Below are 23,293 nucleotides of genomic sequence, written 5' to 3'. Positions count from 1 at the left end.
ATGTCAGCCACAGCTTCTGCTCTGGCAACTTTCTCCTTCTGCTAATTAATAAAACAAACAAAGTGGGAAACTTGTTTCTGGGGGGAGCTGTATGTGGTTTAAAGCATTTGCTTGCTTATTTCAAAGCTACTGATTTGGTTTGAGTTTTTACATGATTTTTCCACCCCCTAACGAGTATAGTTACAGAGTAAATCATTTATCTGTTGGGTAGAGACATTTGAGTGACTACACATTTAAGATTAACTTCTCTGCTTAAACATCAGGAAGTACTTTTTTCACTGTGCAGCTGACAGAGCCCTGGCACAGATTGCCCAAAGAGACCATGGAGTCTCCATCCTTGGAGATACAAAAAAGTACATGATTCTAGGTGGCCCAGCTTGAGTAAGGAGTTGGACCAGGTGCCCTTCTAACCTCAACCATTCTGTGGTTCTGTGAATTTGACATTTTAAATTGCTAAAATAAAGACTTATTTGAAGTGAAAATATGTGTTGCAAAGTTTTCCTGGTTTAAAAAACCAAAACTGGATGATTTCTTTAACCGTTGTTTCTTCTGATGTTACTTAATTTATGTTGGATGAAATAATGGGCAAACTGAAATGCAAAAACTACAAAATAGGAAATGGAGATCATAACAATGATCAAAGATTAAGCTCTAATTTGTCTAATTCAAAGTTGAGTTTATTTGTAAAGGATGTTGTTGTGCTACTTGTCTTCTGCCTAAAAATAAAAGTGTGCATGTTTTGGGGAGTTGGATTGATTTTCTAGGTGACAGGTTGTTGGAGCAGAAACATATTGTATATGCTTTGTTGAAATTAATTTTGTGTAAGGTGCATTAAAATAACCAGATAAAAACTTCATCAGATGTTCCTTTTTTCTTCTCTCGTAGTGGAAGTTTTTGTCCCTCCTTGTGTGTCGACCCCAGAATTTATCCATGCAGCCATGAGACCTGATGTGATCACAGAAACTGTGGTGGAAGTGTCAACAGAGGAATCTGAGTCAATGGATGTATCTCCTGTCCCAACTTCCCCTGATATCCATGAACCAATGAAAAAGAAAAAAGGTACATATGGCTCTTGGTAGGAGCAATGTCAGAATTTATTTCTGATGTGCACTGCTGTGGGTGGTGCAGCTGATACAGGTGGAGATAGATTGGATGATCTGTTATCTTTGCTCATATGAACAGACTGACTGGAGTCTGAAGTGTGAGTTCTTAGAAAATGGCACTGGAGCAGGAAAAAAGAAGGAGCAAGAGAATGGGCTTTGCCAAGCCATAAAGGCAAATGGTTTCTGTGTTTGTTGTTTTTTAACACAAAGTGGAGGAAGGATAGAGAAAGATGCAAAGAGGATTTACGTGGTGTGTAACCACTGGTGTCTGAAATATGGATATATCTGGAGAGTGGATAGACTCAAGGTAATTGCAATGAAACAGCATGGTAAATACTAACCTAAAAAACCACAAATGAGTTTGCAAAAACATGAGAAGATCTTCCTTGTGATATTTGTATCTTTCCTGTCTGACTGCCGTGTCTTTGAGGAGAGGCAATTCAGAACAGTGTTTGATTTCTAAGCATTCCACTATCGTATGGGAGGTTAGCACCTGGTGAGGTTGCTCTCTCTGTATCTATCTGGTAGTTTTCTTACAGGCATCAATAAGATTTACATAACTTTAGGGATATTGCTTTAATAGAGCTTCCAGACATGCTAAGATGGAATATTTGTAATTTAGAGGGGAAAAAATGCAATGCAGTGGTAAAGTGATATAAATCCAAGATCTTTGAATTTCAGATTTAGTAAAACCACATGCACATAACCATAACTCTACTGTAAATTAATTCAGAGTAAAACAGGCACTGGGCTAAAGAATGCAAATACACTGAGTTTTACTCAATACGTTTGGTCCTTACCTCACCTGCCATTAACTTGTCTGAAATTGAGTTAAATCTGCAACCAAATTATTAATTAAACTGGTTATGCAATAGTAATCAAACAATTTAAGTTTATCCATATCTGTAGCAAGGAAACAGCAAGGGGAAAATACATGAACTGCTTCTTTCAGCAAAGACAAACTGTAAAATACTTTGCATATGATTAACACTTGTTTTTCCTCATGTTTTATGTGCAGCTGGCCGTAAACCCAAGACCCAACAGTCGACTCTGGCTGATGGGTCTCCAGATCTGGGTATAAAGAAGAAACCTAGGGAAGGCAAAGGTATATTTTTTTCATTTATCGAGTCTTTAAAAATATGCAGTGCGTGGTATCTGTCACAGGAAATATACACATCTTCAGAGGTTTGCTGGACGAGTTTGTACTGACTTCATTAGAGTTGGATTCGATGTCTTCACATTTGTTTGTACAAGATCTGGCACAAGGATGTGTGCTTTGGAAGAGCCCTGTAGTACTCTCCACAGTTAATAGGATTTCTCATATTTTATTTGCTTTGCTTTGTGTTTATTGACTTGTGATGTCTTTCGTGGTGTGTGTCAGCTTAGTGCTACACACATAATTTATTAAGCTACTGCTGAAAGACTTGTTTTCAAGTAGTGGCAGCACATGGGCATTTAGAATGGTGATGGCTGGAAATAATGTTTTCTTAGTTGATTCACAAACTCCAGTGGGAATATATTCCTTTGACTAATAGGTTCAGTTTGGTTTAAATGGTGATCTGTTTCTGTAGTGGCTGAGTGAGGCATTTTGTGCTTGAGAGTCCTACTTTCCTAATGTTTCTCCTTATAAACAGTGGTTCCTTTCTTGGACTCCAAGCCCCTGCTATTCACTCAGCAGGGAGACAGATTGGGACATTTGCTCACAGGTTACCTTTGAGGTGGCGTGCGGTGTATCAACTCTTCCCCTGTTTGTAGGTGAAAAATCTGGATCTCTTCCCCACTTATGCACTGAAGGTTGTTTGGAGATGTTGCTATGGCAGGGAATAACCAAGTTTAGTGACTTGTAGTGGCAGCACCCTAGAAAGACTGCGTAGTGGTCAGCTCCACTATTATTTTGAGATTTGCTTGAAAGCAAGGTCTCTACTGTTTACATAATTCCTTATCTGGCTACAGCTCCTGAGTCTTGTCAGTAGGGCAAGGAAGAACGGGACTGACGTCCTGCAGATGTTGGCTCATGGATAGCAGTGCAAACAGTCATTAAACTTCCCTGCAGTGCCCACTGTTGCTGTCTTTGGATTTGGTGTAGGAGTGGACTTCAGTGGAGATCACAGATTTTGTATCTGCTATGTTTAAAAGTGCATCTTATTTAATTGTCTCTGTCCTTTTTTTCTTTTTTAGTATTCTTAAATCCTTCTTAGCTTGCTTTCTAATTCAGATCTTGCTATTACAGCTTTCCATTACCTGAATAGTACATGCAAATTGTCCCAGGTCCTGGTTTGCTGCACAAATAACTTTGAAAAAGGAGAGCTGTATTTCTGTCTCTTCTAGTTTTTGTATTGGTGATTTCATTCTGTAGCTGTTTGTTTTACCAAGTGGGAGATGGTACTGCTTTCTGGTTTTGGGGGGATTTTTTTGCCTTTTTTTTTAATCGTATTTCCATGGACTCTTATAATGATCTACTTATGTCTCTTGTTCTCATGAAGTATCTCATTCCATATTTTACACTACAACTGGAATAAAATATTTTTTTCTTAATATAGTCTAGCTAGATGTGCTGCAAAACATTTTGTTACTGGACTTAATTTTTGTTACTTATTTAAAAAAATTACTTGCAGATATAGGCTATTTAATATCCAGCATGTTTTTGGAAAAACAGAAATTATTTTAGAGCTCAGTACTGTCAGAGTGAAGTCTTGGAGGAAGAGAGCTGGTTGTGCACATTTGGAAAGGGTTGGCATATAGGTAATCCTTCTTTTGTGCATTCCTGGTGCTTTCTGGTGCAAAGTGAAGCAGCTGTAAATCTGATTTACTTGTGCCTTACAGTTTATTACATGGGAGGAGCTGGAGACATCGTAGTATTTTTACTTTAAGTGAGACAGTGGGGTTTTTTTTTTGTTCTCACATAGTGGATTGCCAGTTTTTGGCATGGTTTCTCTTTCCATACTTTGTTTTTCATTTGCATAAATACTCTCTTTAAGCTGTAGGCAGTTAGAGGGAGCAAAACTGTGTTTGAGCCTCTCCTCATAGATGCAGCAGCTCATTGACACACACAGTACTTTGTATAATTCACATACTCCCTGGCCACTGGTCTCTCTATTTTGAAATGACACTTAACATTCTTAAGCAGCTGGCAGCTGTAATAATCATCTAACCACAAAAATGTCTTTAAAATTTAAAATACTCTGGACTGAAATTAAGACAGGTAACAGTAATGTCTAGCTCAGTGGCTGCTTACTGGTTAACCTGAGACCTTTCTGATGGTGATGGGAGCTGTATGGTAGTAAATAAAGCTTCTCTCTTCCTAGCAAGGTGCAGGCAGCACATGTTCCTAAGTCCAGCCTGGTACACAGATGCTTAAAAGCAGCTTGAATTTAAACCTGTTCAGAAAATAGATTTTACAGGGATGTCTCTCTCTTCCTCAGGAGTCTGTAAGCTTGGATTCACAGTATTGGGAGTGTCTGGTTCTGAGGAGAAAGGGTTTAAGAGTGGTTCAAAATTGTGTTAAACATTTGTAAAATGACCTTTCTGTGTTAAATGCTTAGCAGCTTTAGCTGACACAGCAGCCCATCTGAAGTATCACTGGATCTTGCTGGCAATAGTAGATGGCTTCAGAGTGGTATAGGTATTACACAGTCTTCCTGGGGAAAAAAAGCTTTTATTTAGGTCAATACAGAGCATGAGAGGAAAAGAGAAACCTGCTGAGTCAGCAGCACTGTTCCTGCAGAAAAAATTGGGCACACTCAAGAATGATTTCTCTTGAATTTCCTTTTTACTTCCTAATACTAAAACCCACTTATGTTTTTGCAAAGAATTGCTGCAGACCTGCAGCATCTGGCGGTGGACCCAGAAATTCTCTTTCTGAGGAGCTAAAGAATAAACCCCCAAGGGATTAATTCCCTAAAATGCAGGATGATTTAAACATTCCTGAGTTCTCTTCTTGACTCTTTCCTCAAATGGGTCCTATTCAAATTTCTCTGAAATCTAGTGCAAGTAGGATTTTGGTAGCTCTGGAGTAAGTACTTGCTCTCGTTTGGAGCATGTGGTAAAGTACTGTTTTTTCTATCTATGAGGTGGTCTTCCAGAAGATGGAAACTAGTTTTTTTTACCCTTTGGGGTTTATAGCTAAGTTCTCAAATTCTGCAGCAGTGGTCTTGAAGCTGCCTTAATGTCTTCAACATGGCATAACAAGTTCTATGCTAGGCCACTAAATCTCAGGAATTAAAGACCTTTTCACACACAGAGACACACACACAGACACACACACACACAAATTGGTGTGTCACTCCCATGTCACTCCCTGGGAGTGAAGAATTGGGATTAATGTTCTGAGGTTATTATTCTTGTAGATCTGTCATAGTTCTCCCTTCTCAGAAACGTGAGGAGTTGTCTTCAGCTGTAGAAACTGTGGTGTGATCTGCTTTTTTCTTTGCTTCTCTTACCCTTTTCCTAGATGGACGTGGTCTAGTCAGAGTGCAGACAATCCCCATGTTATGTTCAGTGCCATCCTGTCATAAACCCTCTTTTGGGGCTTCTCCAGTGGAAATGGTACAACCTCTTGAATACCTGACAAGTGCATTAAATTCTTCTTTAGGGTGATTTCATTTTATATTCCCCTAATTATAGAAAGGTACATGGGATTTCTGCCATGTGAGTACTTGCTGTCAAGGAGTTGGACTGTCTTTGCACCTAGAAGGATGTTGGTCACTCTGCAGCATGTATTTGGGAAGAGTCAGGACATGGGGCTGTCACCAGGCATTGTGGGAGCCCCAGATCCTGGACAAACTTCACTGCAGTTGAGATGTTTTGGTATTACAGGTTGTATGTCTTTTGTAAATTACTTATTTGTGTCCTCCTGTCCTTCAGTGTCATAAAATACACTGACATTTTCATTCCCTGTTCAATCAAATATGAGAAGAAAATTCTGAGCTCTCGTCCTGCTGAACAGATGTAGGTTGTAGTGACTTTGAACACCCTCCCACACTTCTTTTCAAGAACTCAGAATGAGTGTTGGATTGAACAGGCTCCTGTGCTGTATAGCAGATCACTTGGATTAGCTCCTTTCAGAATGTAAATATTTATGGAAGCTTTACAAAACTTACCAAAATGAATGAATATGTGCAGGTGACATGACGTGCCATCCTCTGCATAACATTGCTTGTAATGCAGGTCACTCAGAGTTACCTAAATGTGGAGAACTTTCTGTTGTCTTTAAAAGTGATTTCCTAATATTTAAATGATTTCTGATTATAGGAAATACAACGTACTTATGGGAGTTCCTTCTGGACCTTCTCCAGGACAAAAACACTTGTCCTCGATACATTAAATGGACTCAGCGAGAGAAGGGAATCTTTAAACTTGTGGACTCAAAAGCTGTCTCCAAACTCTGGGGAAAACACAAAAACAAACCTGACATGAACTATGAGACTATGGGAAGAGCCCTGAGGTAAAAATTCTTACAGCCTTAAGTTACCTACCATAATTTTAAATCTGATTCTTAATTTTGCCTCCAGAAATAAAACAGTGCTGAAATCTAAAAGTTTTGCCCTCTTGCTGACTTAGCCTTCAGTCTTGCAGTCCCTGTTGCTTTTTATGTTACCAACAAATTTGCAATTAATTTCCTGAAGTATGTATTTAAAAGGTCAGATTTTTTTTTCAGGTAAGTCCTTCAGATCCCTTGCCAGGGTGTTCTGCCACCTTCTTTCCACACCTCTTCACACTGTAGATATTAGTACTGTGGTTACTTCAGCTTTACTTGTTAGTACAGAACAAGGTTTTCTACTTGTTGCTTACTACTTGACTGTATTTCTCTTGCAGATACTACTATCAAAGAGGAATCCTGGCAAAGGTTGAGGGACAGAGGCTTGTGTATCAATTTAAGGAGATGCCAAAAAACATAGTTGTCATAGATGATGACAAAAGTGAGTCCTGCAATGAAGATTTGTCGATGCCTACAGATGAGAAGTCATTGGAAAGAGTGTCTTTATCTGCAGAAAACCTTTTAAAAGCAGCAAGCTCTGCACGTGGAGGAAAGAATTCCTCTCAGTTAAGCTGTACCAGAGCAGAAAAAGGAGTCACCAGAGTCGTGAATATCGCCTCGCCAGCGCATGACACATCCTCATCTCGGCCCTCAACGACCACCACTACTGTCCCAGCAACAACAGCTCCCAGGTTTGTGTTATTATGTGCCTTAGGTTTGTCTTCTCTTCATGACAAGCAGCTTTTTTGTTAGGAAGCTGTCTTTTAGGGTTTTTTGTCTGTGTTTTAAATGTTGGAAATAGTTTCTGATTTGCAAGTGGCAGTGTAATTTAGAGTCACAGAATGGTTTGGGTTGAAAGGGACCTTAAAGATCATGTAGTATCTGTAATGGTGCCCTGTGTTTTGGCATAAACACACACATCTTCCTTTATTTTGTAGGACTGTTCGTGTGGCAATGCAGGTGCCTGTTGTCATGACCTCTCTGGGACAGAAAATCTCCACCGTGGCAGTGCAGTCGGTAAACGCGGGGTCACCGTTAATAACCAACACGAGCCCAACAACAGCGACAACCCCAAAGGTAGTAATCCAGACAATCCCTACTGTGATGCCAACCTCTGCTGAAAATGGAGACAAAATCACAATGCAGCCTGCCAAAATCATTACCATCCCTGCCACGCAACTCACGCAGTGTCAGTTACAAACAAAAACGGGCCTGTCCGGCTCAGGAAGTATTAACATTGTGGGAGCCCCGCTGGCTGTTAGAGCACTAACCCCAGTGTCTATAGCTCATGGGACACCAGTAATGAGACTATCTGTGCCTGCTCAGCAGGCCTCTGGCCAGACTCCTCCCAGGGTGATTAGTGCAGTTTTAAAAAGCCCCGAAGTTAAATCAGACACAGCGGCTTCAAAACAGGAGTGTGAAGTGAAAACACTGCAGCTGGTAAAAGAAGAGAAGCCGGCAGATGGAAGCAAGACTGTGACCCACGTAGTAGTAGTTAGCACGCCCTCAGCTATTGCCCTTCCTGTAACAATGAAAACAGAAGGAATCATAACGTGTGAAAAATGAAGAATAGGCTGCTTCCAGCATGGACCTTGCCTGTAACGGTTTTGAGTATACTGACGTAATTGGGGGAGGGATGTGGATGCCACCACCAAGTCAAAAAGGAGAGTTTTGGAATGTTAATAAACATGAATTTGTTGAAGACTTACTGGAAAAAAAACAAAATTATTTTCCCGTGTTTCAGTGGGAATTGAACCACATTTGATATGCTGACAAAAACTGCCTCTTCCAGTTGGGAAACAGCTGAACCTATGGAGAAGGAGAGATAGAGGGACTGAAAAGGGACCAAACTATTCACTACGCTACCGGTTACCAAGTTACACTAAGACCTGGAACACTAAAAGAGAGCTGTGTGAGAGGTTTGCTTTGGTTTTTAGTTTTCAGGGGGAGAGGAAAGTCTCATTGTTACACAAATGGCAAATTTGATGCAGTTTATGTGCATACCAGCGATTACTACTGTGCCCACAGTACTCAACTGGTGCTATGTGAAAAACTCTGCTATACTAGGCATTGTAGAAAGTGAAATAAAGGAGGTTTAAGAGCTTCTAAAAGAAGACAGAGACCTAGAGGGATTTTTGTATCATACAGCTTAAGCAGATTCAAAATGAAAGCCTTAGACTGATTTTCAGTTATCTTTCTTGAAATAAGCTAATGGCTTGTTTGTGTAAAGCTTTTTTATTAAAACAAATTTTTTAAAAACCTTGTACCTAGCACAGTATTGTTATAGAATGACATGTAACATATTTTGTATGGTAGTTTAAAGTCTGTCTAAATTTCTTAATCGTGGACAAAGTAGCAGCGGGCTTCCTGCCTTCTGCTGTAACATGCCTGTGTCTCTCACTTAGCCTTGGCATCTGTGCATACATTTCAGTTTCAGCTCTACTCTGTCACTTGAAAGGTCACGCCCAGCATGAGCTTTTGTCAGGTAGTTCTAAACCTGTAAATTTTTTTTTTAGTTGAAGTTAAGAGGGAAGTACCAGTGTTCGGAACGAACTATAATAGTTTGTATATTCAACATTTGAAGTATATTCTATTTTGTTGTACTCTTGTTTCAAAGTGTATTCAAGTAGGTTTTACTGAAATACAGAAACAAAATTTAATGGTGTTTGGTCTGCTTTTTATTTTTTACTTTTTCCTTTCAACCTATTAACCACCTTTTCTGCTTATTTGAAATTTTCCAGGCGTTCAGCCTAAGATAGATGATATAGCATGAAATTTTGGAACTGCTCACTACTCTGATGAATGGCTGACCAGCTCTTGCACACAGTACACCCAGATATTTTTTGTTAAAGTATCTGTGAAGCTTGTGGTAGCTTGTGGTGAGGTAACTTCTGACAGAGGTCTAGTTCTCTTACACTTTTTCAGGTTGTTGAGCACACCCATGAGCTCTGGGAGCTACCTAACTGCTCCTCCAGGTACACCTCAGTTTCCTAAGGCTGCACTGCAGAGGAAAGGTAGAAATGAGCAGTGTTCTAATTTCTGATGATCTCACAGAGGCAGGCTGAAAGTACTGGGACACAGAAACAAGAAAGAGAAATACTGAGTTAACGCTGCTGGTTCTTTCGATGTTGTCGCCATTGACATTTCCAACTTGGCTTCAGCGCAAATACATGACTTTTTTTCTGGATGGAGTAAGTATCTGAATAGGTTTTCCATTTGTAATTGCACTGAAATTAGAGGTATCATGATACAAGGCTACGGGGTAAAGCTTGTGTGAGAACACACAGTACACAGATATTTGCTCCATGTTTGCAGTCCATGTGCATGACTTAAAATAGATGCAGGGGAGCTTCTCTTGTCTTCATGAGGACCACACTGGCACGTTGGCTTGTGGGGACCCAGGTCCCCAGTGGACTCCCAATTCCTAGTGAGATGCCCTGGAAAGTCTTCAGAGCGGGAACTCGGGTAATCTTGAGATTATCTAAGTCTAGATGACCATCTTAGTACTTCATGTCTGGAAGAGCAATTTCAACAGATACCTGGAACTGAGGTCTTGATAAAGGAAACCAGAATGAATACTTAGGTGTGAAAACCAAGCTACCTCTCAATTCCTAGCAGTAAGCCCTGTTCTTCCCTTTGACTGGTAAGAAGTGTGGGAATAGCTCCGTACAGCCAAGCCAGCAGGTGGGGAGTTTTGAAAGTCTTTAGGAAAATGTATTCTTTTTCATAACTCTAAGCGAGGATGTGGAGTTTAAGAACAAAGCAATGAAAAAGCTGAAGCAGGTAAAAGCGTGGTGTAGATGGCAGGAATCCCTCCCACCAGCAGCAACCCAAAGAAGCAAAGGTTCTTATGCAGGAGCTGTGCTTCTGGCCTGGGGTAGGGGACAAAGACCCCTTCACAGGAGGAAATGTGGGAGAAAGAAGAGGAATTATGTTGCTAAGAAAGTATTAGGACAGAAAGGGGAAGGTGGGCAATGGCTCGATTAATTTGGTAGTCTGGGGTGCACTGTTATGGGTAAAGAGAAATGGAGCACTGAGAAGAGTGCTCCTCAAAAGACAAGAGGAGAGAAAAGTAATAGGTTTTTTAAACCTACATTTGTAAGTCCTGTCTGTAAGAAGTCTTTTTCTAAATGGTTGTCACTTGATCATACATGAAAGATGCTGCATCTCGGAGCGTGAAATGTCTGCCTCCAGTATTTGTAATTAAAACCTTTCTGACGCCTAATTTAGATACACTGGAAGTCAAATGGGGACAAGCTGTTTTGCTGGAAATAGATAAGGACTTGAGCTGATGACCTTCTCTTAAGTTAGAGCCAAGACTTCATTATGTCATGGCAAAAACGAACGGAATGGAGGTGCACATGTACTACTCGTGGGATAGTCAGCTCGGAGCCCGTGGTCTGAGACACTGTTACTGCCAGTGCTGCATCTTGCCACAGAACTGGTGATGGTCTTTTGGCTCTCTCCCCTGGCCACCCAGTGAGCAGCACACAATGCTGGCTGACAGAGGACATTTAACAGAGGCTCGAGAAGTGAGAACCTCAATCTGTATGAGGATGTGCCGTAACTGAAATGGGAAGGGAACTTAACCCGACTTGAAACAGTGAGGATTTTGTTAACCTTTCCATGTATGCCTTTGTACTCCTCACTTTTTTAAATTTAGCTGCTACCTTAGAAGTACAACAGCCTTTTTGTCACAGTCAGGTAGTGATTTCAGTGTATCTGCTTAAGCACAGCTCTTCAGCATTGCTTTGTGTGCATGCAGTGCCTCTGAGTTCTTCTGAGATCCGGTTTCCTTCAGAGTTGGTGTGTAATCTCAGTAGCAAAGCCTTTTACAAGAGGCAGCCTCTCCTCAGGGATTTCTTCAGCCAAATGTCAGAGGGTTGAGTCCCATCTGTAACTGAAAGTCTCAGAGCATTCCCTAGTGTGGAAGTTTGCTCTTCAGTGTGCTGCTTTCAATGAGATATGAGGAAGGAATTCTTCACTCCGGGGGTGGTGAGCCACTGGCGGTTGCTCAGATAAGTTGTGGATGGCCCCATTCCTGGAGTGTTCAAGGCCAGGTTGGATGGGGCTTTGAGCAAGGTTGGTGTAGCAGGGGAGTTGGAACTGCATCATCTTTAAGGTCCCTTCCAAACCAAACCATTCTATGATTCTATGAATTAATTAGTATGTTTTTACTGGTGGTGGTGGAGGATGTGATCTTAGGATGAAGGAGCTTTGGTCAGGTTTGTAGCATCTACAATGAAGAGAACAACTCTAGAGTATTGGAAAAGTCAGTATCTAGCTGTACTCCCAGACTTTTTCAATCCCATTGAAAAACCTGTTATTTTGTACCTGTGTGAAAGCAGGACTCACTTTTACATCTGAATCTGGTGGCTCATGTAGGAGAGTCCAGGCTTAACTCATCCTTGGCAAATAGTAACTTTTCTAGATGTGGGAATGGAATGAAACTCATGTGAAGTGAGCACGCTTTATACAGAAGGCATTGAGACATATACAGTCAAGGTATCACTGATTTTACAGATACATTTTTACTTTTCCTGTAACTACTGTTGTAAGTTATAGGATGAAAAGGTTGATGCTGTGTAATCCACAGGGAAGAAAAAAGTCTTAACTGAGTTGCAACTCGGAAAAAAGATCTGAATATCAAAATTTTGGGTAGTGACAAGAAAAGTTGAAAGGGAAATCCTATCCTGGAGCCTGCTGTTTTTGCTAACTCTCTCCTGGACATCTTACTTAGAGAAGGGTTCTGGGCCCTGACACAACTCAACTTGTCTCAATAAGGCGTGTTGAAAGAAAGGCTGAGCTCTTGGGATCCTCTGCTGCTTGATTTCATCAATTTTAGGGCTTTGGAGAATTACATCTGAGGTGATGAAGGATGCGTGAGCCAGTGGCAGTCAGGAGTTGATGAGGAAACAAAGAGGTGCCCGAAGCCCCAGTTCTCACTCGCCCTGACACGTGCAGCAGGGATCTCGGTTGCATGTGAAGATTGTCACTGCCAGAACAAGATAAGTGCAATTCTGCCTCATAGAGACAGTTCAAACAGCAGGTGTTAAGCTTATTAAGTGAAGAAGATCCAAGTGACACTATCTACTTGTGATCTAATTGTTCTCCGAGAGAGATAGTGTTTTAATAAGCTTGCAACAGCTTCTGCCTTTCATCAAATTAAACAACTGGGTCATTTCTTCCTTCATCTCACTTGAGGGTGAGGGAAAAGTGTCACTGATAAAGCTATTGCAGCTTTTATTCAAGATCAGAGCAAGGGATCTGTTGAGACTTTTTTTAGCCCTGGTGTGCTTATAAGGCAGACAGCCACGAGAAGAGCTTTGAAGACATTTTTACTGTAAGAGTCATACTGCTACATAGGAAAAACAAATCAAAAACCCTTCTGCTTCTTCCTATGAAAAACATTCAGTATATTGATATTTAGAGCTGGCAAAAGCATTTCAGTGCTGCAGGCCTGCCTCTTGCTGTATAAAACAAAGCAAGAACAGTATGTCATTTAAGTCTTTCAAAACAGACTTCTCTGCAAAATAAATTTCATGGCAAGTACTGGAATAAAAGGGTGAAGACGTCTGGGAAGTTACCAGTTAATTTCTGTGGCTTGTCTACCTTTTATTGAAATCCAGCAGAAAGGGTTCACTGTTGTGCTTGTAGCAGGGAGGTGTGATTTTCTGAGTATGACAGTATTAAGAATTGCCTGGAGATGGGGAGAGTCCCCAGCCTTTTCAATTATTCCACCCTCCCCTCGCCTTCAAAATTACCCTTTAAGGAGATGAAGCAGTGCACATCTACTGTCACGTGGCCAGGGTGGAAGAAGAATCCCAGCCCTCTCCACTTCAGGAGAGGTCTGCAGTGATGGCAGCATCATATAAATCAGACTGTTCCTCCACAGTTTGGTTTCTTTTGTGGGAGAGGTAGCATTGCAAGCCAGGGTCTGAGTTAAAGTGCCGTAAGAATCATCCAGACACCAAATACCACACTGTGAGAGTGACAGTGGGAATTTTGCAGCTGTGACAGTTCAGCTCCTGTGGTAAACAAGGCCTTCCATAATCGGTGCTGTGGCTCTGTGCCCTGGCAGTGGTGGAGCCGCCACACTGATTTGACACCTCGACTGGCCTTAGGAAAATGGAGCTGCTTAGACAGGAGTGAAATGAAATTAAGGGCTTTCTGGTGTTTGGTGTGGTTTTGTTTGGGGTTTTTTTTGTTGTTGTTGTTTTTTATGGTTTAGTTTGTTTTTAAATACAGATCTGAGTACAAGTATTACCCTTGTTCTCAAGTCAGGGCTTTCTACCACAAGTGCAGTTTCTTCTAGAAACTGCCAAAAGAGTCTGGATGGAAACTCCAGCTTTCTGGTGTGACTTTTTGTGGTAGATGAGCAAGGATTTGACTTATTAAAGGTATCATCTTGTATGTCTGCATTGTGGTGTTGCTTTCAGAAGTGCTTAGCTACAGATGACTACAGACCTGCATTAACGGGCACTTGTATTCTTTCTCCTCCTTGCAAGACCATTTGAGGGAAGGTCCTAAGAGAAGATAATCCTAAAGGAGAAGGATTGCATCTCATCCCCTCAGAGAGCAATTGAGGGCAGCCAGCACCAGGAAAAGGAAGCTGTCACAGTCTAATTGGTGTGAAAGGCTCCTGGCAGGGATGCTCCAAGGTCTGCCTTCCTGTGGGGCATTAGGAGCATTGCATCTCTGGCCCAAAATCTCCCCCAAAAGAGCCATCCCATGCGGCTTCCAGGGACACAATTTGCTCTTCCTGAAGTTCCAGCTGAGAGAGGTGGGGGCATGTCCCATCTGCCTGGTAAGAGTATTCACCAAGGACATTATCCCCTTGGTTGTAAAATCCTTTCATTCTGGGGAAATTCAAATCCACATAAGTCCCAGGCTGGTTAAAGGGGCCTCTGCGTGGAAGCAGATCATTGCCCTCATCCTTCCAGGGCCAGGAACACGTGCAGGGTGTGTTACAGCCCTGCAACAGCACTTCACTTGTTTGCCTGACAAGGGAGTGTGTTTGTGTAGGAATTTGGGACTTCCAGTTGCAATGCAAGTACAGTAATTTATGGGCTGTGTAAAGCACAGAGCTGTGGCACTTCTTGCTCTTCAAATTAGGTTTTAAAATAAGGTGACAAATTGAGCTGCCTGCTGTGGGGAGCCAGCCCTGCCAGGCATCTGAGTAGCTCTCGGGGAGGGATATTTGCCCTCTGCTTTGCAGGACTGGCCAGGTTTGTAGCTCCACACAACTGCTGGAAATGGTAATATTTACAGTAGTACTGACTGTAGGCTTCATCTCTACCTGGGGGAGAGAGCAGCTTAACAGCGAAAGGCAACTCCCCTCCCTACAGATTTGCTGTGGAATTCGGGCATTTCAGTTTGGAGAAACAGCACATGCTGTGAAGGCAAAGCAGCTCTGCCACCCTGTGAGATCAGGACTGCGGGGTGGGGAAAGAGGTCTGGAATGAGAAGCATCACCACTAACTTGAAGCTCCAACTAGCTGAGACCGGTCACTTACTTGGGAACAGGAACCTTGGACAGGGACATGAGAAAGACAGCAGCAGAGACATTACTTTTTTTCCCAAAGACTTTTATTAATAAACACATGGAACATTTAAGAGTTACTATGTACCCTACTTTACATGGAAGTACTGCTTTATTTGCCCTGACTCATCTTTCTCAACTATCTAAATGTCAGCCCAACCCCAACTGCTGTCTCTGTTCCCTTCTCTCTCCCTATGGCATTTTCTGGCATAGTGGCATATTTACAATCCATATATGCAATTCCTATGTCATACCAATGAGCATCACATGAGTTACTATACTAACACAGCTCTGTTGCAGCCCAGGTGCTTGGCCAGAGTTCCCCTGGGCCACTGCATGATTTCAAACCAACTTTTGTCAATAAATAAATTTTATCTTGTACCAGGTTCCAGTGTAGCTTTAGATTTCTGAAGATAAATAAAATCTTTCAACATTAAGATTGGCCCTTTACTGAAACAAGATTGACAAGACTACAAATTTAAACCATTTAGAAAAGTAATACTTGAAGCAGAGGAAGAAATACTCCCTGGTTAGCTGTGCCCTCCAGAGGGAAGCACAGAAGAGACAAAGGTACCAGTGCACAAACCTACAGGCTGTATGTGTGTAACAGACACATGCACATTGTTCTGGAAAAGTGAGGGTATTACTCCAGGTTATAGTTAGCCTCTATTTCCTCACCTGCTCTTACTGGAGGGGCCCTTCCTCACACTGCACCACTACCCATTCGCTTCCAATGAATTCATCACTTCAGGTCATGTGAAAATGAGAAGACCACACCAGTATGAGCTTAGATTTGTTCATGTCTAATCTGCATTAAACTTCCTTCGTATTGCAACAGAAAAAGATTTAAGAGAATCTCACTGGGCAGTTGGAACCTCATTCCCTTTGGTACTTGCAAAAGCTTAACACAAAATAAATAAAATTAGCATGCTGTCAGGGCAAGTTGTTTTACAAACACAAGTGGTTTAAGTACTAAGGCCTCCACATTCATTAGAGGATTAAATCCTTAAACAGGGGGCTTAGTGAAAGGATAAAGCTCATTTGCCTTCTGGTTTTCAAACCCTGACGTGGCAAGAAGACCACGATGAGAACACTGGCTTCTTTCTTCCTCCCTCAAAGGCTCCACATTAATGAGGGCTGAAGGACATGCGTAACGCCAAACAAGTGCCCAAAATAATGTTTAGTCAACAACAGTGTTTCCTCATCTTCCAATTGCTTCCAGCTTCAAAAGTCTTCTCTAAAATAAAATAGTGGTGAGTTCAGTCACTGCAATACCTAGTGGCATTCCAACACATTACAGCAGCCTGTCAGGGTCTTGATTAAAACTAAAGTCACACACCAGGGACAGGTGATCCGAGGGGTAATTGAAGGATGGCAGCCTGTTGGGCCCAATTTGCTCTTCAGTCAGCAAGCCCAGGGCTGAGTTCACATTCAAGGCGTGCTGGGAATACCAGATATAATCCAGCGTGTGCCGGCACTCTCCCGAGGGCCGGATCTTCCAGGTGGTGTACGGGGGCTCCGACTGCCCGTCGGGGCTCAGCAGCTTGTAGGCGCTGTTCAGATTGAGGCTGGAGTTGGAGAACTCCCTGTAGACCTCCTCGGTAGGCTCCGCGTTGAAGTCCCCGCAGACGATCAGGGGGATCTTTGCCCCTTGGGTGATGTTCTTCAGGTTCTGGAGGAGGTCGCAGCCCTGCGCGGACCGAAACCTCTCCCAGCCGGTGCGGGCCTTGAGGTGGGTGACGGCGATGCAGAAGAGCCGCCCCGTCTCGTGGCACTTCAGCGTCTGCGCTATGGCCACCTGGTTGGTCTTCAGCTTCATGGCCGTCAGGCGGATGTTGGCGCTGTTGACGAGCTCGAAGCGGTCCTTGAGGAAGAACAAGGCGCAGCCATCCGGCCCGTTGTTGCGCTCCACGTCCAGGCACGGGGACCACGGCTTCGGGAAGAAGGTGCACTGGTAGCCCAGCCGGCTGAGGAGCGGCTCAAACGTGTCGAAGTAGTGGTCGACTTCCTGCAGGCACAAGATGTCGGGCTTATACGCCAGGATTTCTTCCAGGATGAGGCACTTCCTCTCCTCCCATTTCAGAGCTTCCATGGGGCACTGAACGAAGTTGTCTTTGCCTTCCCCGAGAGCTGAAATTAGCAGGGATGGGGAGAGAAAAAAGGTAGTTACTGATGGCTCCAGCAGGCTGTCCTCCAGGTTTGGCAGAGGCCAGAGGTGCATCAGTTTACAACGCAGGTCGTGGGCTTTTTAGCAGTAGCTGGTGACTTTAGGAGTGCCAGGTTTGCCAATGGGTGTGAGAACCCCTTCTCAAACCACTGGAGTCACTCCAAAAAAATTAAGTTCCCTTTACAGATACAAGACTTCCTCTCCCTTTTCCCCCTATGCTGTGGCAAGTACTTTCACATGTGGCTGCTACAGCTTAAGCTTAAAAATAAAATGCAATGGGATAGGAGTGACTTAACTGCAGATTGTTAAAGCAATCCCTATGGGGGGACTTCCCATCCCAAAAGATTTTAAGATGAGACTGTTGCATAAGTCAATTTACAGTCTTGATTTGAAAATACCAAAAATTATTATAACCGAAAGGTAAAATTATTTTGAAGCATTAAGAATTCCCGTAGCAGATCTAAATTCCTGGATAATTCACCAATAAACTAATAAGAAAGCTTTAGACGAGGTTTACAAAGAATAAAATTTAGGGGAGGGTGAGTCTTTTCTGGGGGTTAACAACTACCTAAAAACTGATGGGTCTTTTTGAATACACTGTGTTCAGCTAGGACAGGAATCCAGGACTACCTTTGGCATCACAGTTGTAAGGAGAGACCCTTTTTCCTTTCCTACAGGACAGAAGGAAAGCCCCTATTTTAAGTGCTCGAAATACTCCCCCTGGCCCTCAGCCAGTTGTACCTCATGTAGTTCACCTCTCCCTTTGCTCTGCCAGGGAGCTGCACTCGGTCTCAAGGTCATACCTTGGGCAAGGATGTTCCACTGCATGACCCGGATGGGGCGGTGGTTGCTGGCAGCGTTTTTCTTCAGGTTCACGAAGTTCCTCTGGAACCGGGGCGGCCGTTTCTGTAGGACAATCTGACATTCCTCCAGCAAATCCTTGGGGTCTATAGGATCCAGCCGTGCTGGGTCTAGCTGCTCCAGGCAGTCCTGGTGCTGGGACACGGCGCCGCTGCTCAGCGTCTTGGCAAGCACGCTGTAGAGTCGGCTGGTGCTGTTTCCCATGGAACACACTGGAAAGGAAAAACTGCTGTTAAGAGATGTCCACCCTGACTCTTTTCATCACTTGGGTGCCTTGTTGCAGTGCCAGCAATCTGTGGTTTGTGCAGGAGCCCGTTCCTGAAGCTGAGACAAAATACGAAGGATGCAGAGGCAGGGTTAGTCCTGTCCAGTCTCATCACGTTCTGCCTGCCATCAGGGGCTGCTCACCTCCGCAGCCTGCAAACAGCCTGGCTTAGAACATCAGGCTGGTCTTTTTAGGGAAGAAAGGAGTCTTTTGTCCATAACAGTAGGGCTAAGACTAACTCTGCATGCACTGTAGGAAACAGAATAGAGCACACTTTTCCCTTGCTCAGAGAGGAGAGAGCCCAGCAGGTAGACAAATGCTGCCTGTTCCTCATTCTGTGTGCAGCATTTGCCTGCGATGGAGGTGACAGACACACTGTTTGACCTGGTACCTTGTCCTGATTTGGGATGCCTCCAGGCTGCAGGTTCCTACCTGCAGAGCAGCAAGCAGGGTGACTCATTCCCTTGGGTTAATATTTAATAGGGATCTCTGATCACAGCTTTATCTGCTTTTGCAGCAATGTTTTCACAAGCATGAAGCAGCCAGATGCTTCTGTTGGCTTAGGCCTTAGGATGTGCAATGGAGAGGGCAGTCTCTCCAGCTCCTGCACACAAGCAGCTGTCCCCAGCTCTCCCCCTAAGGCAGTCAGCCCTCACCCAGCCCCGTGTCTCCTGCAGGGAGGTCCCCCCATCCTAGGTGAGGTCACGGCTGCCATGGGGAGGGTGCATGCGTGTCCCCACCCTGTTCTGCCCTTTGGCTTACACACAGGAGGTGACTGCAGCCCTCTTCCCTTAGGAGGGTCAAGGAGCAGAGCCACCCATTCCTTTCAGCCAGCAGCCCTCATGCCTGTTGTGCTGTGAAATATCTCCTTCTCCCACTTCCCAAGAGCACAAGCAGTACCACTGCACAGCCACAAACCCTTCAAGGCTTTGCTTAGTGCACACACAGGGGACAGCATCAAGGGCTGGCCTTCGGGGGAGCTGTGGGGGAGTTTGGACAGTTTGTGATGTTCCTACACAGTGCATGCCCTAAGAGCTCTCCAACCCCTTCTCAGAAAATGCCAAAACACGTAGGGAGCTCTTGGAAAGAGGCTGTGTTTGCACTTTTCCATGCTCAGCACTCTGCCCAAGTGTGCCAGGACACTTTGCTTCCCTTCAAACACGGGCAGGAAGGGCAGTGTTTGCGTCACAGCAACTTGCACAAGAGGCGCTGACCGAGTTTTGTTGTTGTCTCACTTATTTACTCAGGATGCATTTTGCAAAGGGAAGCTTGGGCAAAAGAACTTCAGTGTTGCACTGCTGTTGGCCCACAGTGGTTTTCAAGCAAATTTAGTTGTATGGCTGAGTTACTTAAAAAAGGAAGAGGAAGAGAATTGTCATCTTGTGCTCACATCTTGCAGCAGATTTGGGGGGCTACTCCACACACATGTTCAGACTGAACTACAGCACTACCAGCTGGTGACAGATATACAGTAATGACAGGCTACAGGGGCAGGTAGGAAGATGGAATCCCTAACAGTTCAACAAACATACTCAGAAGGAGTAAAAGCAACACTCTGCAGAAGCCTCCTGTCCTTGTATTTAGCAAAATGAATACTTTTGAAGACACCAAAAACCACTTAACATGTGTTTTGTAAGCCCATGGAACAGTGCTTCTTAACAGTTCTAAGGAAGTTGTAAATTGGGACCTTAGACTGGATGGAGGACATTTCTCCCCATCTCCATCCTTTTAGTTAAAGTTTAAAGTACCAGGAGTTCCTCAACTGAGATGTGAGCTTGAATTCATTCATAAGCATGAATGTCTTTCTAGAGAAACTGTGTGTAAAATGTTTCAGTTTCTGCAGTCTTTCTCAGCTTAGAATTCTTATCAGAAAGGAAAGTACTGCTGAAAGTAGAAGAAATGCCATTTAATACTGAGGGAAACATGAAATCCCTAAGCAAAGGACCCTGACATGGCTGTGAGGAGATGGGGATCAGGAACCAAAGCATGCTCTGTGCTGGTCACAGAAGGGTCCAGCTTACACACTACCAGGGCTGCCAGGCAGCCACGCAGAAAACCAAGGAAATCAACAGAGCTTTTAATAGAAGCTGCACAGGGAGCCACTCACCTATTTTTAGGGTAGGTACAAGCCATAGCTAAGTGCTGCAACTGGAGATAAGCGCACGGTGCTTTCTGCTCCATCAGGGGTGCCGTCAGCAGCAGGGTGCAGCCACGAGCCCCACACCCCAAACATCCTTCTGTACAGCCCCTGCCACGCCAGGGATGAACATGGCCAACATAGGGCTTTTCCAAAGGAATAAGCAAGAGCTTAGGCTGCTTGTGGCTTGACCTGAATCAGAGGGATGATGTTGAGAGAGACAAGGTAGGTGTGATGCAGCTGGAGCCAAAGGTCTACAGGCAAAGCCCTGAGCAGCTTACATCTGTTACAGCAGGATGCAGGCCAAGTTCAGCCACCCACCTGCCAAGCTGCAAACAAAGCCAGAGTACTGTCTAAATCTCATCATCCCTGGGATCATGGGGTATCCAGCTCTTTACTGGGGCATAAGGCACAGCCTAACCTGCACAGGATGTGCTATGGCCCAGCTGCACAGATCTGACAGCTTTTGAAGTCAATCGTGTCAGGCAGGAAAAAAGAGCTTTGGTCTTTTTTTGAGGGCCCAGGAAAGACTGGGTGAAAGAAGGTCTGGACTGTAAATCAAACACTTTCAGTCCTAGTATAGGTGGATTGAGAGTTCTTGGCTGAAAGGGGGCTCCTGGGGGAAGACTTCAGCTTAAGATGACTGCTGATCTGCACAGGTTCTTTGTCCCCAGCGTGCTGAAATCATCACAACATGGTTTGAGCTGTTCTGCAGAACAGGGGCCAGAGCAGCAACCTGAACATGGAAACTCCAAACACAAAAATCCATTCTGTTATTTCTGCAACACTGAACATGTCCACAGCATCCAGGCAAGTACAAGGTCACCATTTGAAAACCTTACAGTCCAAGCTAAGTGACCTGTGACTTGCTGGGATAATGTGTGCTGTGACATTGTGGTGCTGGTGTGTGCAGAGCAACAAGGAGACTCCTGAGCTCGAACTACAGCAGTGGGAAGTGAACATGGAAGTGATTCTCTTGGTGTGATGTAATAGGTAACACCAATTCAGCAACTACTCTTAAAGGTGCTTAAAATCAAAAAGCACCTTCCTCTCAGCAAAGGGGGTACCTCAGCACAGTAAGGGCAAAGGAAGAATTCAAACTGCTCATTAAACCTAAGAACAGGGTGTAAGTATCATCCAGCACAGAATAGATGAAATTCTAGGATTTCAGGCAATGAGACACCAGAAATTTTATTTTACTGACTTTGCTTCAAAGATGAGGGCTGCAGAGGGGTATTGAAGCCAGGGCCCTGACCTTCTGCGTAAGGTGAACAGCATTCTCACTTCCCTTCATGTCCTACCTCCCAGCACTGGCCAAAAGCCCCAACCCATTTACCACCTGGATTTCACTGCCAGGTGAATGGTTCCACCATACCTGCAGCCTGGCCTGTAGCTCAATCAGCCTCCACAGCCAAGGAGGCCAGCAGCAGCCAGAGGTGCCCTCCCTGCAACACCAACTCTAGGAAAAACTTGACAGGTGCCATCCCCATGTGACAAATCCTATGCTACTGAGTATCATACTACACCTACAGCCTTCTTTGGGACAGCGATGAGAGCTCATCACAGCAAGGGAGGTGCTGCCTGTTTGTCAACAGGCAACACCAGAAAGAAGAGGGAACCTCAAATCCTGCTTCCAGTAATATACAGAATCAGTGCTTGGCACAAGCTCTGGAAACCTTTTTCCTCGTGAGTGCTTTAATCATGAGCTCGATCCTGCCAGCTCTCAGGCACATATGCTCCTCTTCCCAGTAGTGCCATGAAGCTTCAATCCTGCCATATGGTATCCTGGCCTGGTTTCAACAGGAGGAATAGGAGCAACCTGCCCCACCCTGGTTTTTATGCCTCCCCTGTAACAGCAGGGAATGAACACACTTCACCCCAACCCCAGCTGAGGACAGTAGGAAAAAGTGGATCTCCAGCACACCAGGCATGTAACACAGCCTCAGATATTGCAAATATATTGGCCAGAAAAGCTGTAGCTGCCCCATTCCCTGGAAGTGTTGAAGAGCAGGTTGGATGGGGCTTTAAGCAACCTGGTCTAGTGAGAGGTGTCCTTGCCCGCGGCAGCGGGGCTGGAACCAGATGATCTTTAAGGTCCCTCCCAACAGACACGCTCGTCAACACGCCTGGCTTAGGGCTGAATGCGAACCGCAGGGCTCCAGCGGGTGCGTCACCGCCCCGCTCCCAGTCTGGCCACGGGTCAGCGAGCAGAGGGGAGGGAGTGGGGTGCATGCCAAGGTGTTGTCCTCACGGGCACCCAAGGACGTGTGGGCACTTTCCAAGTCTCATTCGGGGAACGAGGAACAGGGTGCAATTATTTAACGGTGCAGGCAAGCAGGAACCTGATGGGCCGGCATCGCTGCTGCTGCTGCCTGCAGGAAAGTAACCCGGGCTCTTCCCACACACTGCCTCCAGTAAAAAACACCAAACCACTGTGAGTCAAGCTCATTCAACACAGAGTGCAACGCTGGGAGAGAACACCTCAGCTACTCGAGAGCGGTGTAAGGACACTGCCGCCCTGGGTGACCGGGCAGGTTACTCCAGCGATACCCGGGTTTACTCCGAGGGTGCCCTGTCACCCAGCTGGGTGACACCGAGCCACAACGCCCTGCAGCACCGGCGCGATGCCTGGCACCGCCTGTCGCGACTCTGCGGGATGTCGCCCATTCACACCGAGCGAGCGAGCGCCACGGCCTTTGCCTCAGAGCCGCAGGGCCGGCCCAACCCCAGAGAGGCGGCTGG

General features: G+C 44.5%; 2 protein-coding genes across 2 annotated transcripts in view; one reads left to right on the top strand and one right to left on the bottom strand.

Moving 5' to 3' along the window:
- The window catches only part of ELF2 (E74 like ETS transcription factor 2), a 35,233-nt gene extending 25,994 nt beyond the window's left edge, over positions 1-9,239 (top strand). Inside the window, exons 5-9 of the mRNA XM_029960693.1 lie at positions 886-1,059; positions 2,122-2,208; positions 6,354-6,546; positions 6,918-7,271; positions 7,518-9,239. Of these exons, the coding sequence (XP_029816553.1) occupies positions 886-1,059; positions 2,122-2,208; positions 6,354-6,546; positions 6,918-7,271; positions 7,518-8,145 (1,436 nt within the window). The 3' untranslated portion in view covers positions 8,146-9,239. The remainder of the gene's footprint in view (positions 1-885; positions 1,060-2,121; positions 2,209-6,353; positions 6,547-6,917; positions 7,272-7,517) is intronic.
- Positions 9,240-15,150: 5,911 nt separating this feature from the next.
- NOCT (nocturnin) lies at positions 15,151-19,054 on the bottom strand. The gene is made up of 2 exons (XM_029961155.1): positions 18,092-19,054; positions 15,151-17,251 (listed from the first exon to the last, which is right to left on the bottom strand). The coding sequence occupies exons 1-2, from the start codon at positions 18,351-18,353 to the stop codon at positions 16,416-16,418; spliced, it is 1,098 nt and encodes a 365-aa protein (XP_029817015.1). The 5' UTR covers positions 18,354-19,054; the 3' UTR covers positions 15,151-16,415.
- Positions 19,055-23,293: the final 4,239 nt, after the last annotated feature.

This window comes from Manacus vitellinus, unplaced genomic scaffold, assembly GCF_001715985.3.
Source record: "Manacus vitellinus isolate BGI_N305 unplaced genomic scaffold, ASM171598v3 scaffold_0_pilon, whole genome shotgun sequence".
Taxonomy (NCBI): domain Eukaryota; kingdom Metazoa; phylum Chordata; class Aves; order Passeriformes; family Pipridae; genus Manacus; species Manacus vitellinus.
Note: the sequence above shows the minus strand (reverse complement) of the source record. Positions and strands in the feature narration are given on the sequence as shown.

Bases quoted from the DNA above. Each gene is read 5' to 3' on its own strand.
- NOCT (XM_029961155.1), bottom strand. From the start codon at position 18,353: ATGGGAAACAGCACCAGCCGACTCTACAGCGTGCTTGCCAAGACGCTG. The intron at 17,252-18,091 runs GTATGACCTTGA...TGCTAATTTCAG, and splicing joins GTGGAACATCCTTGCCCAAG to CTCTCGGGGAAGGCAAAGAC.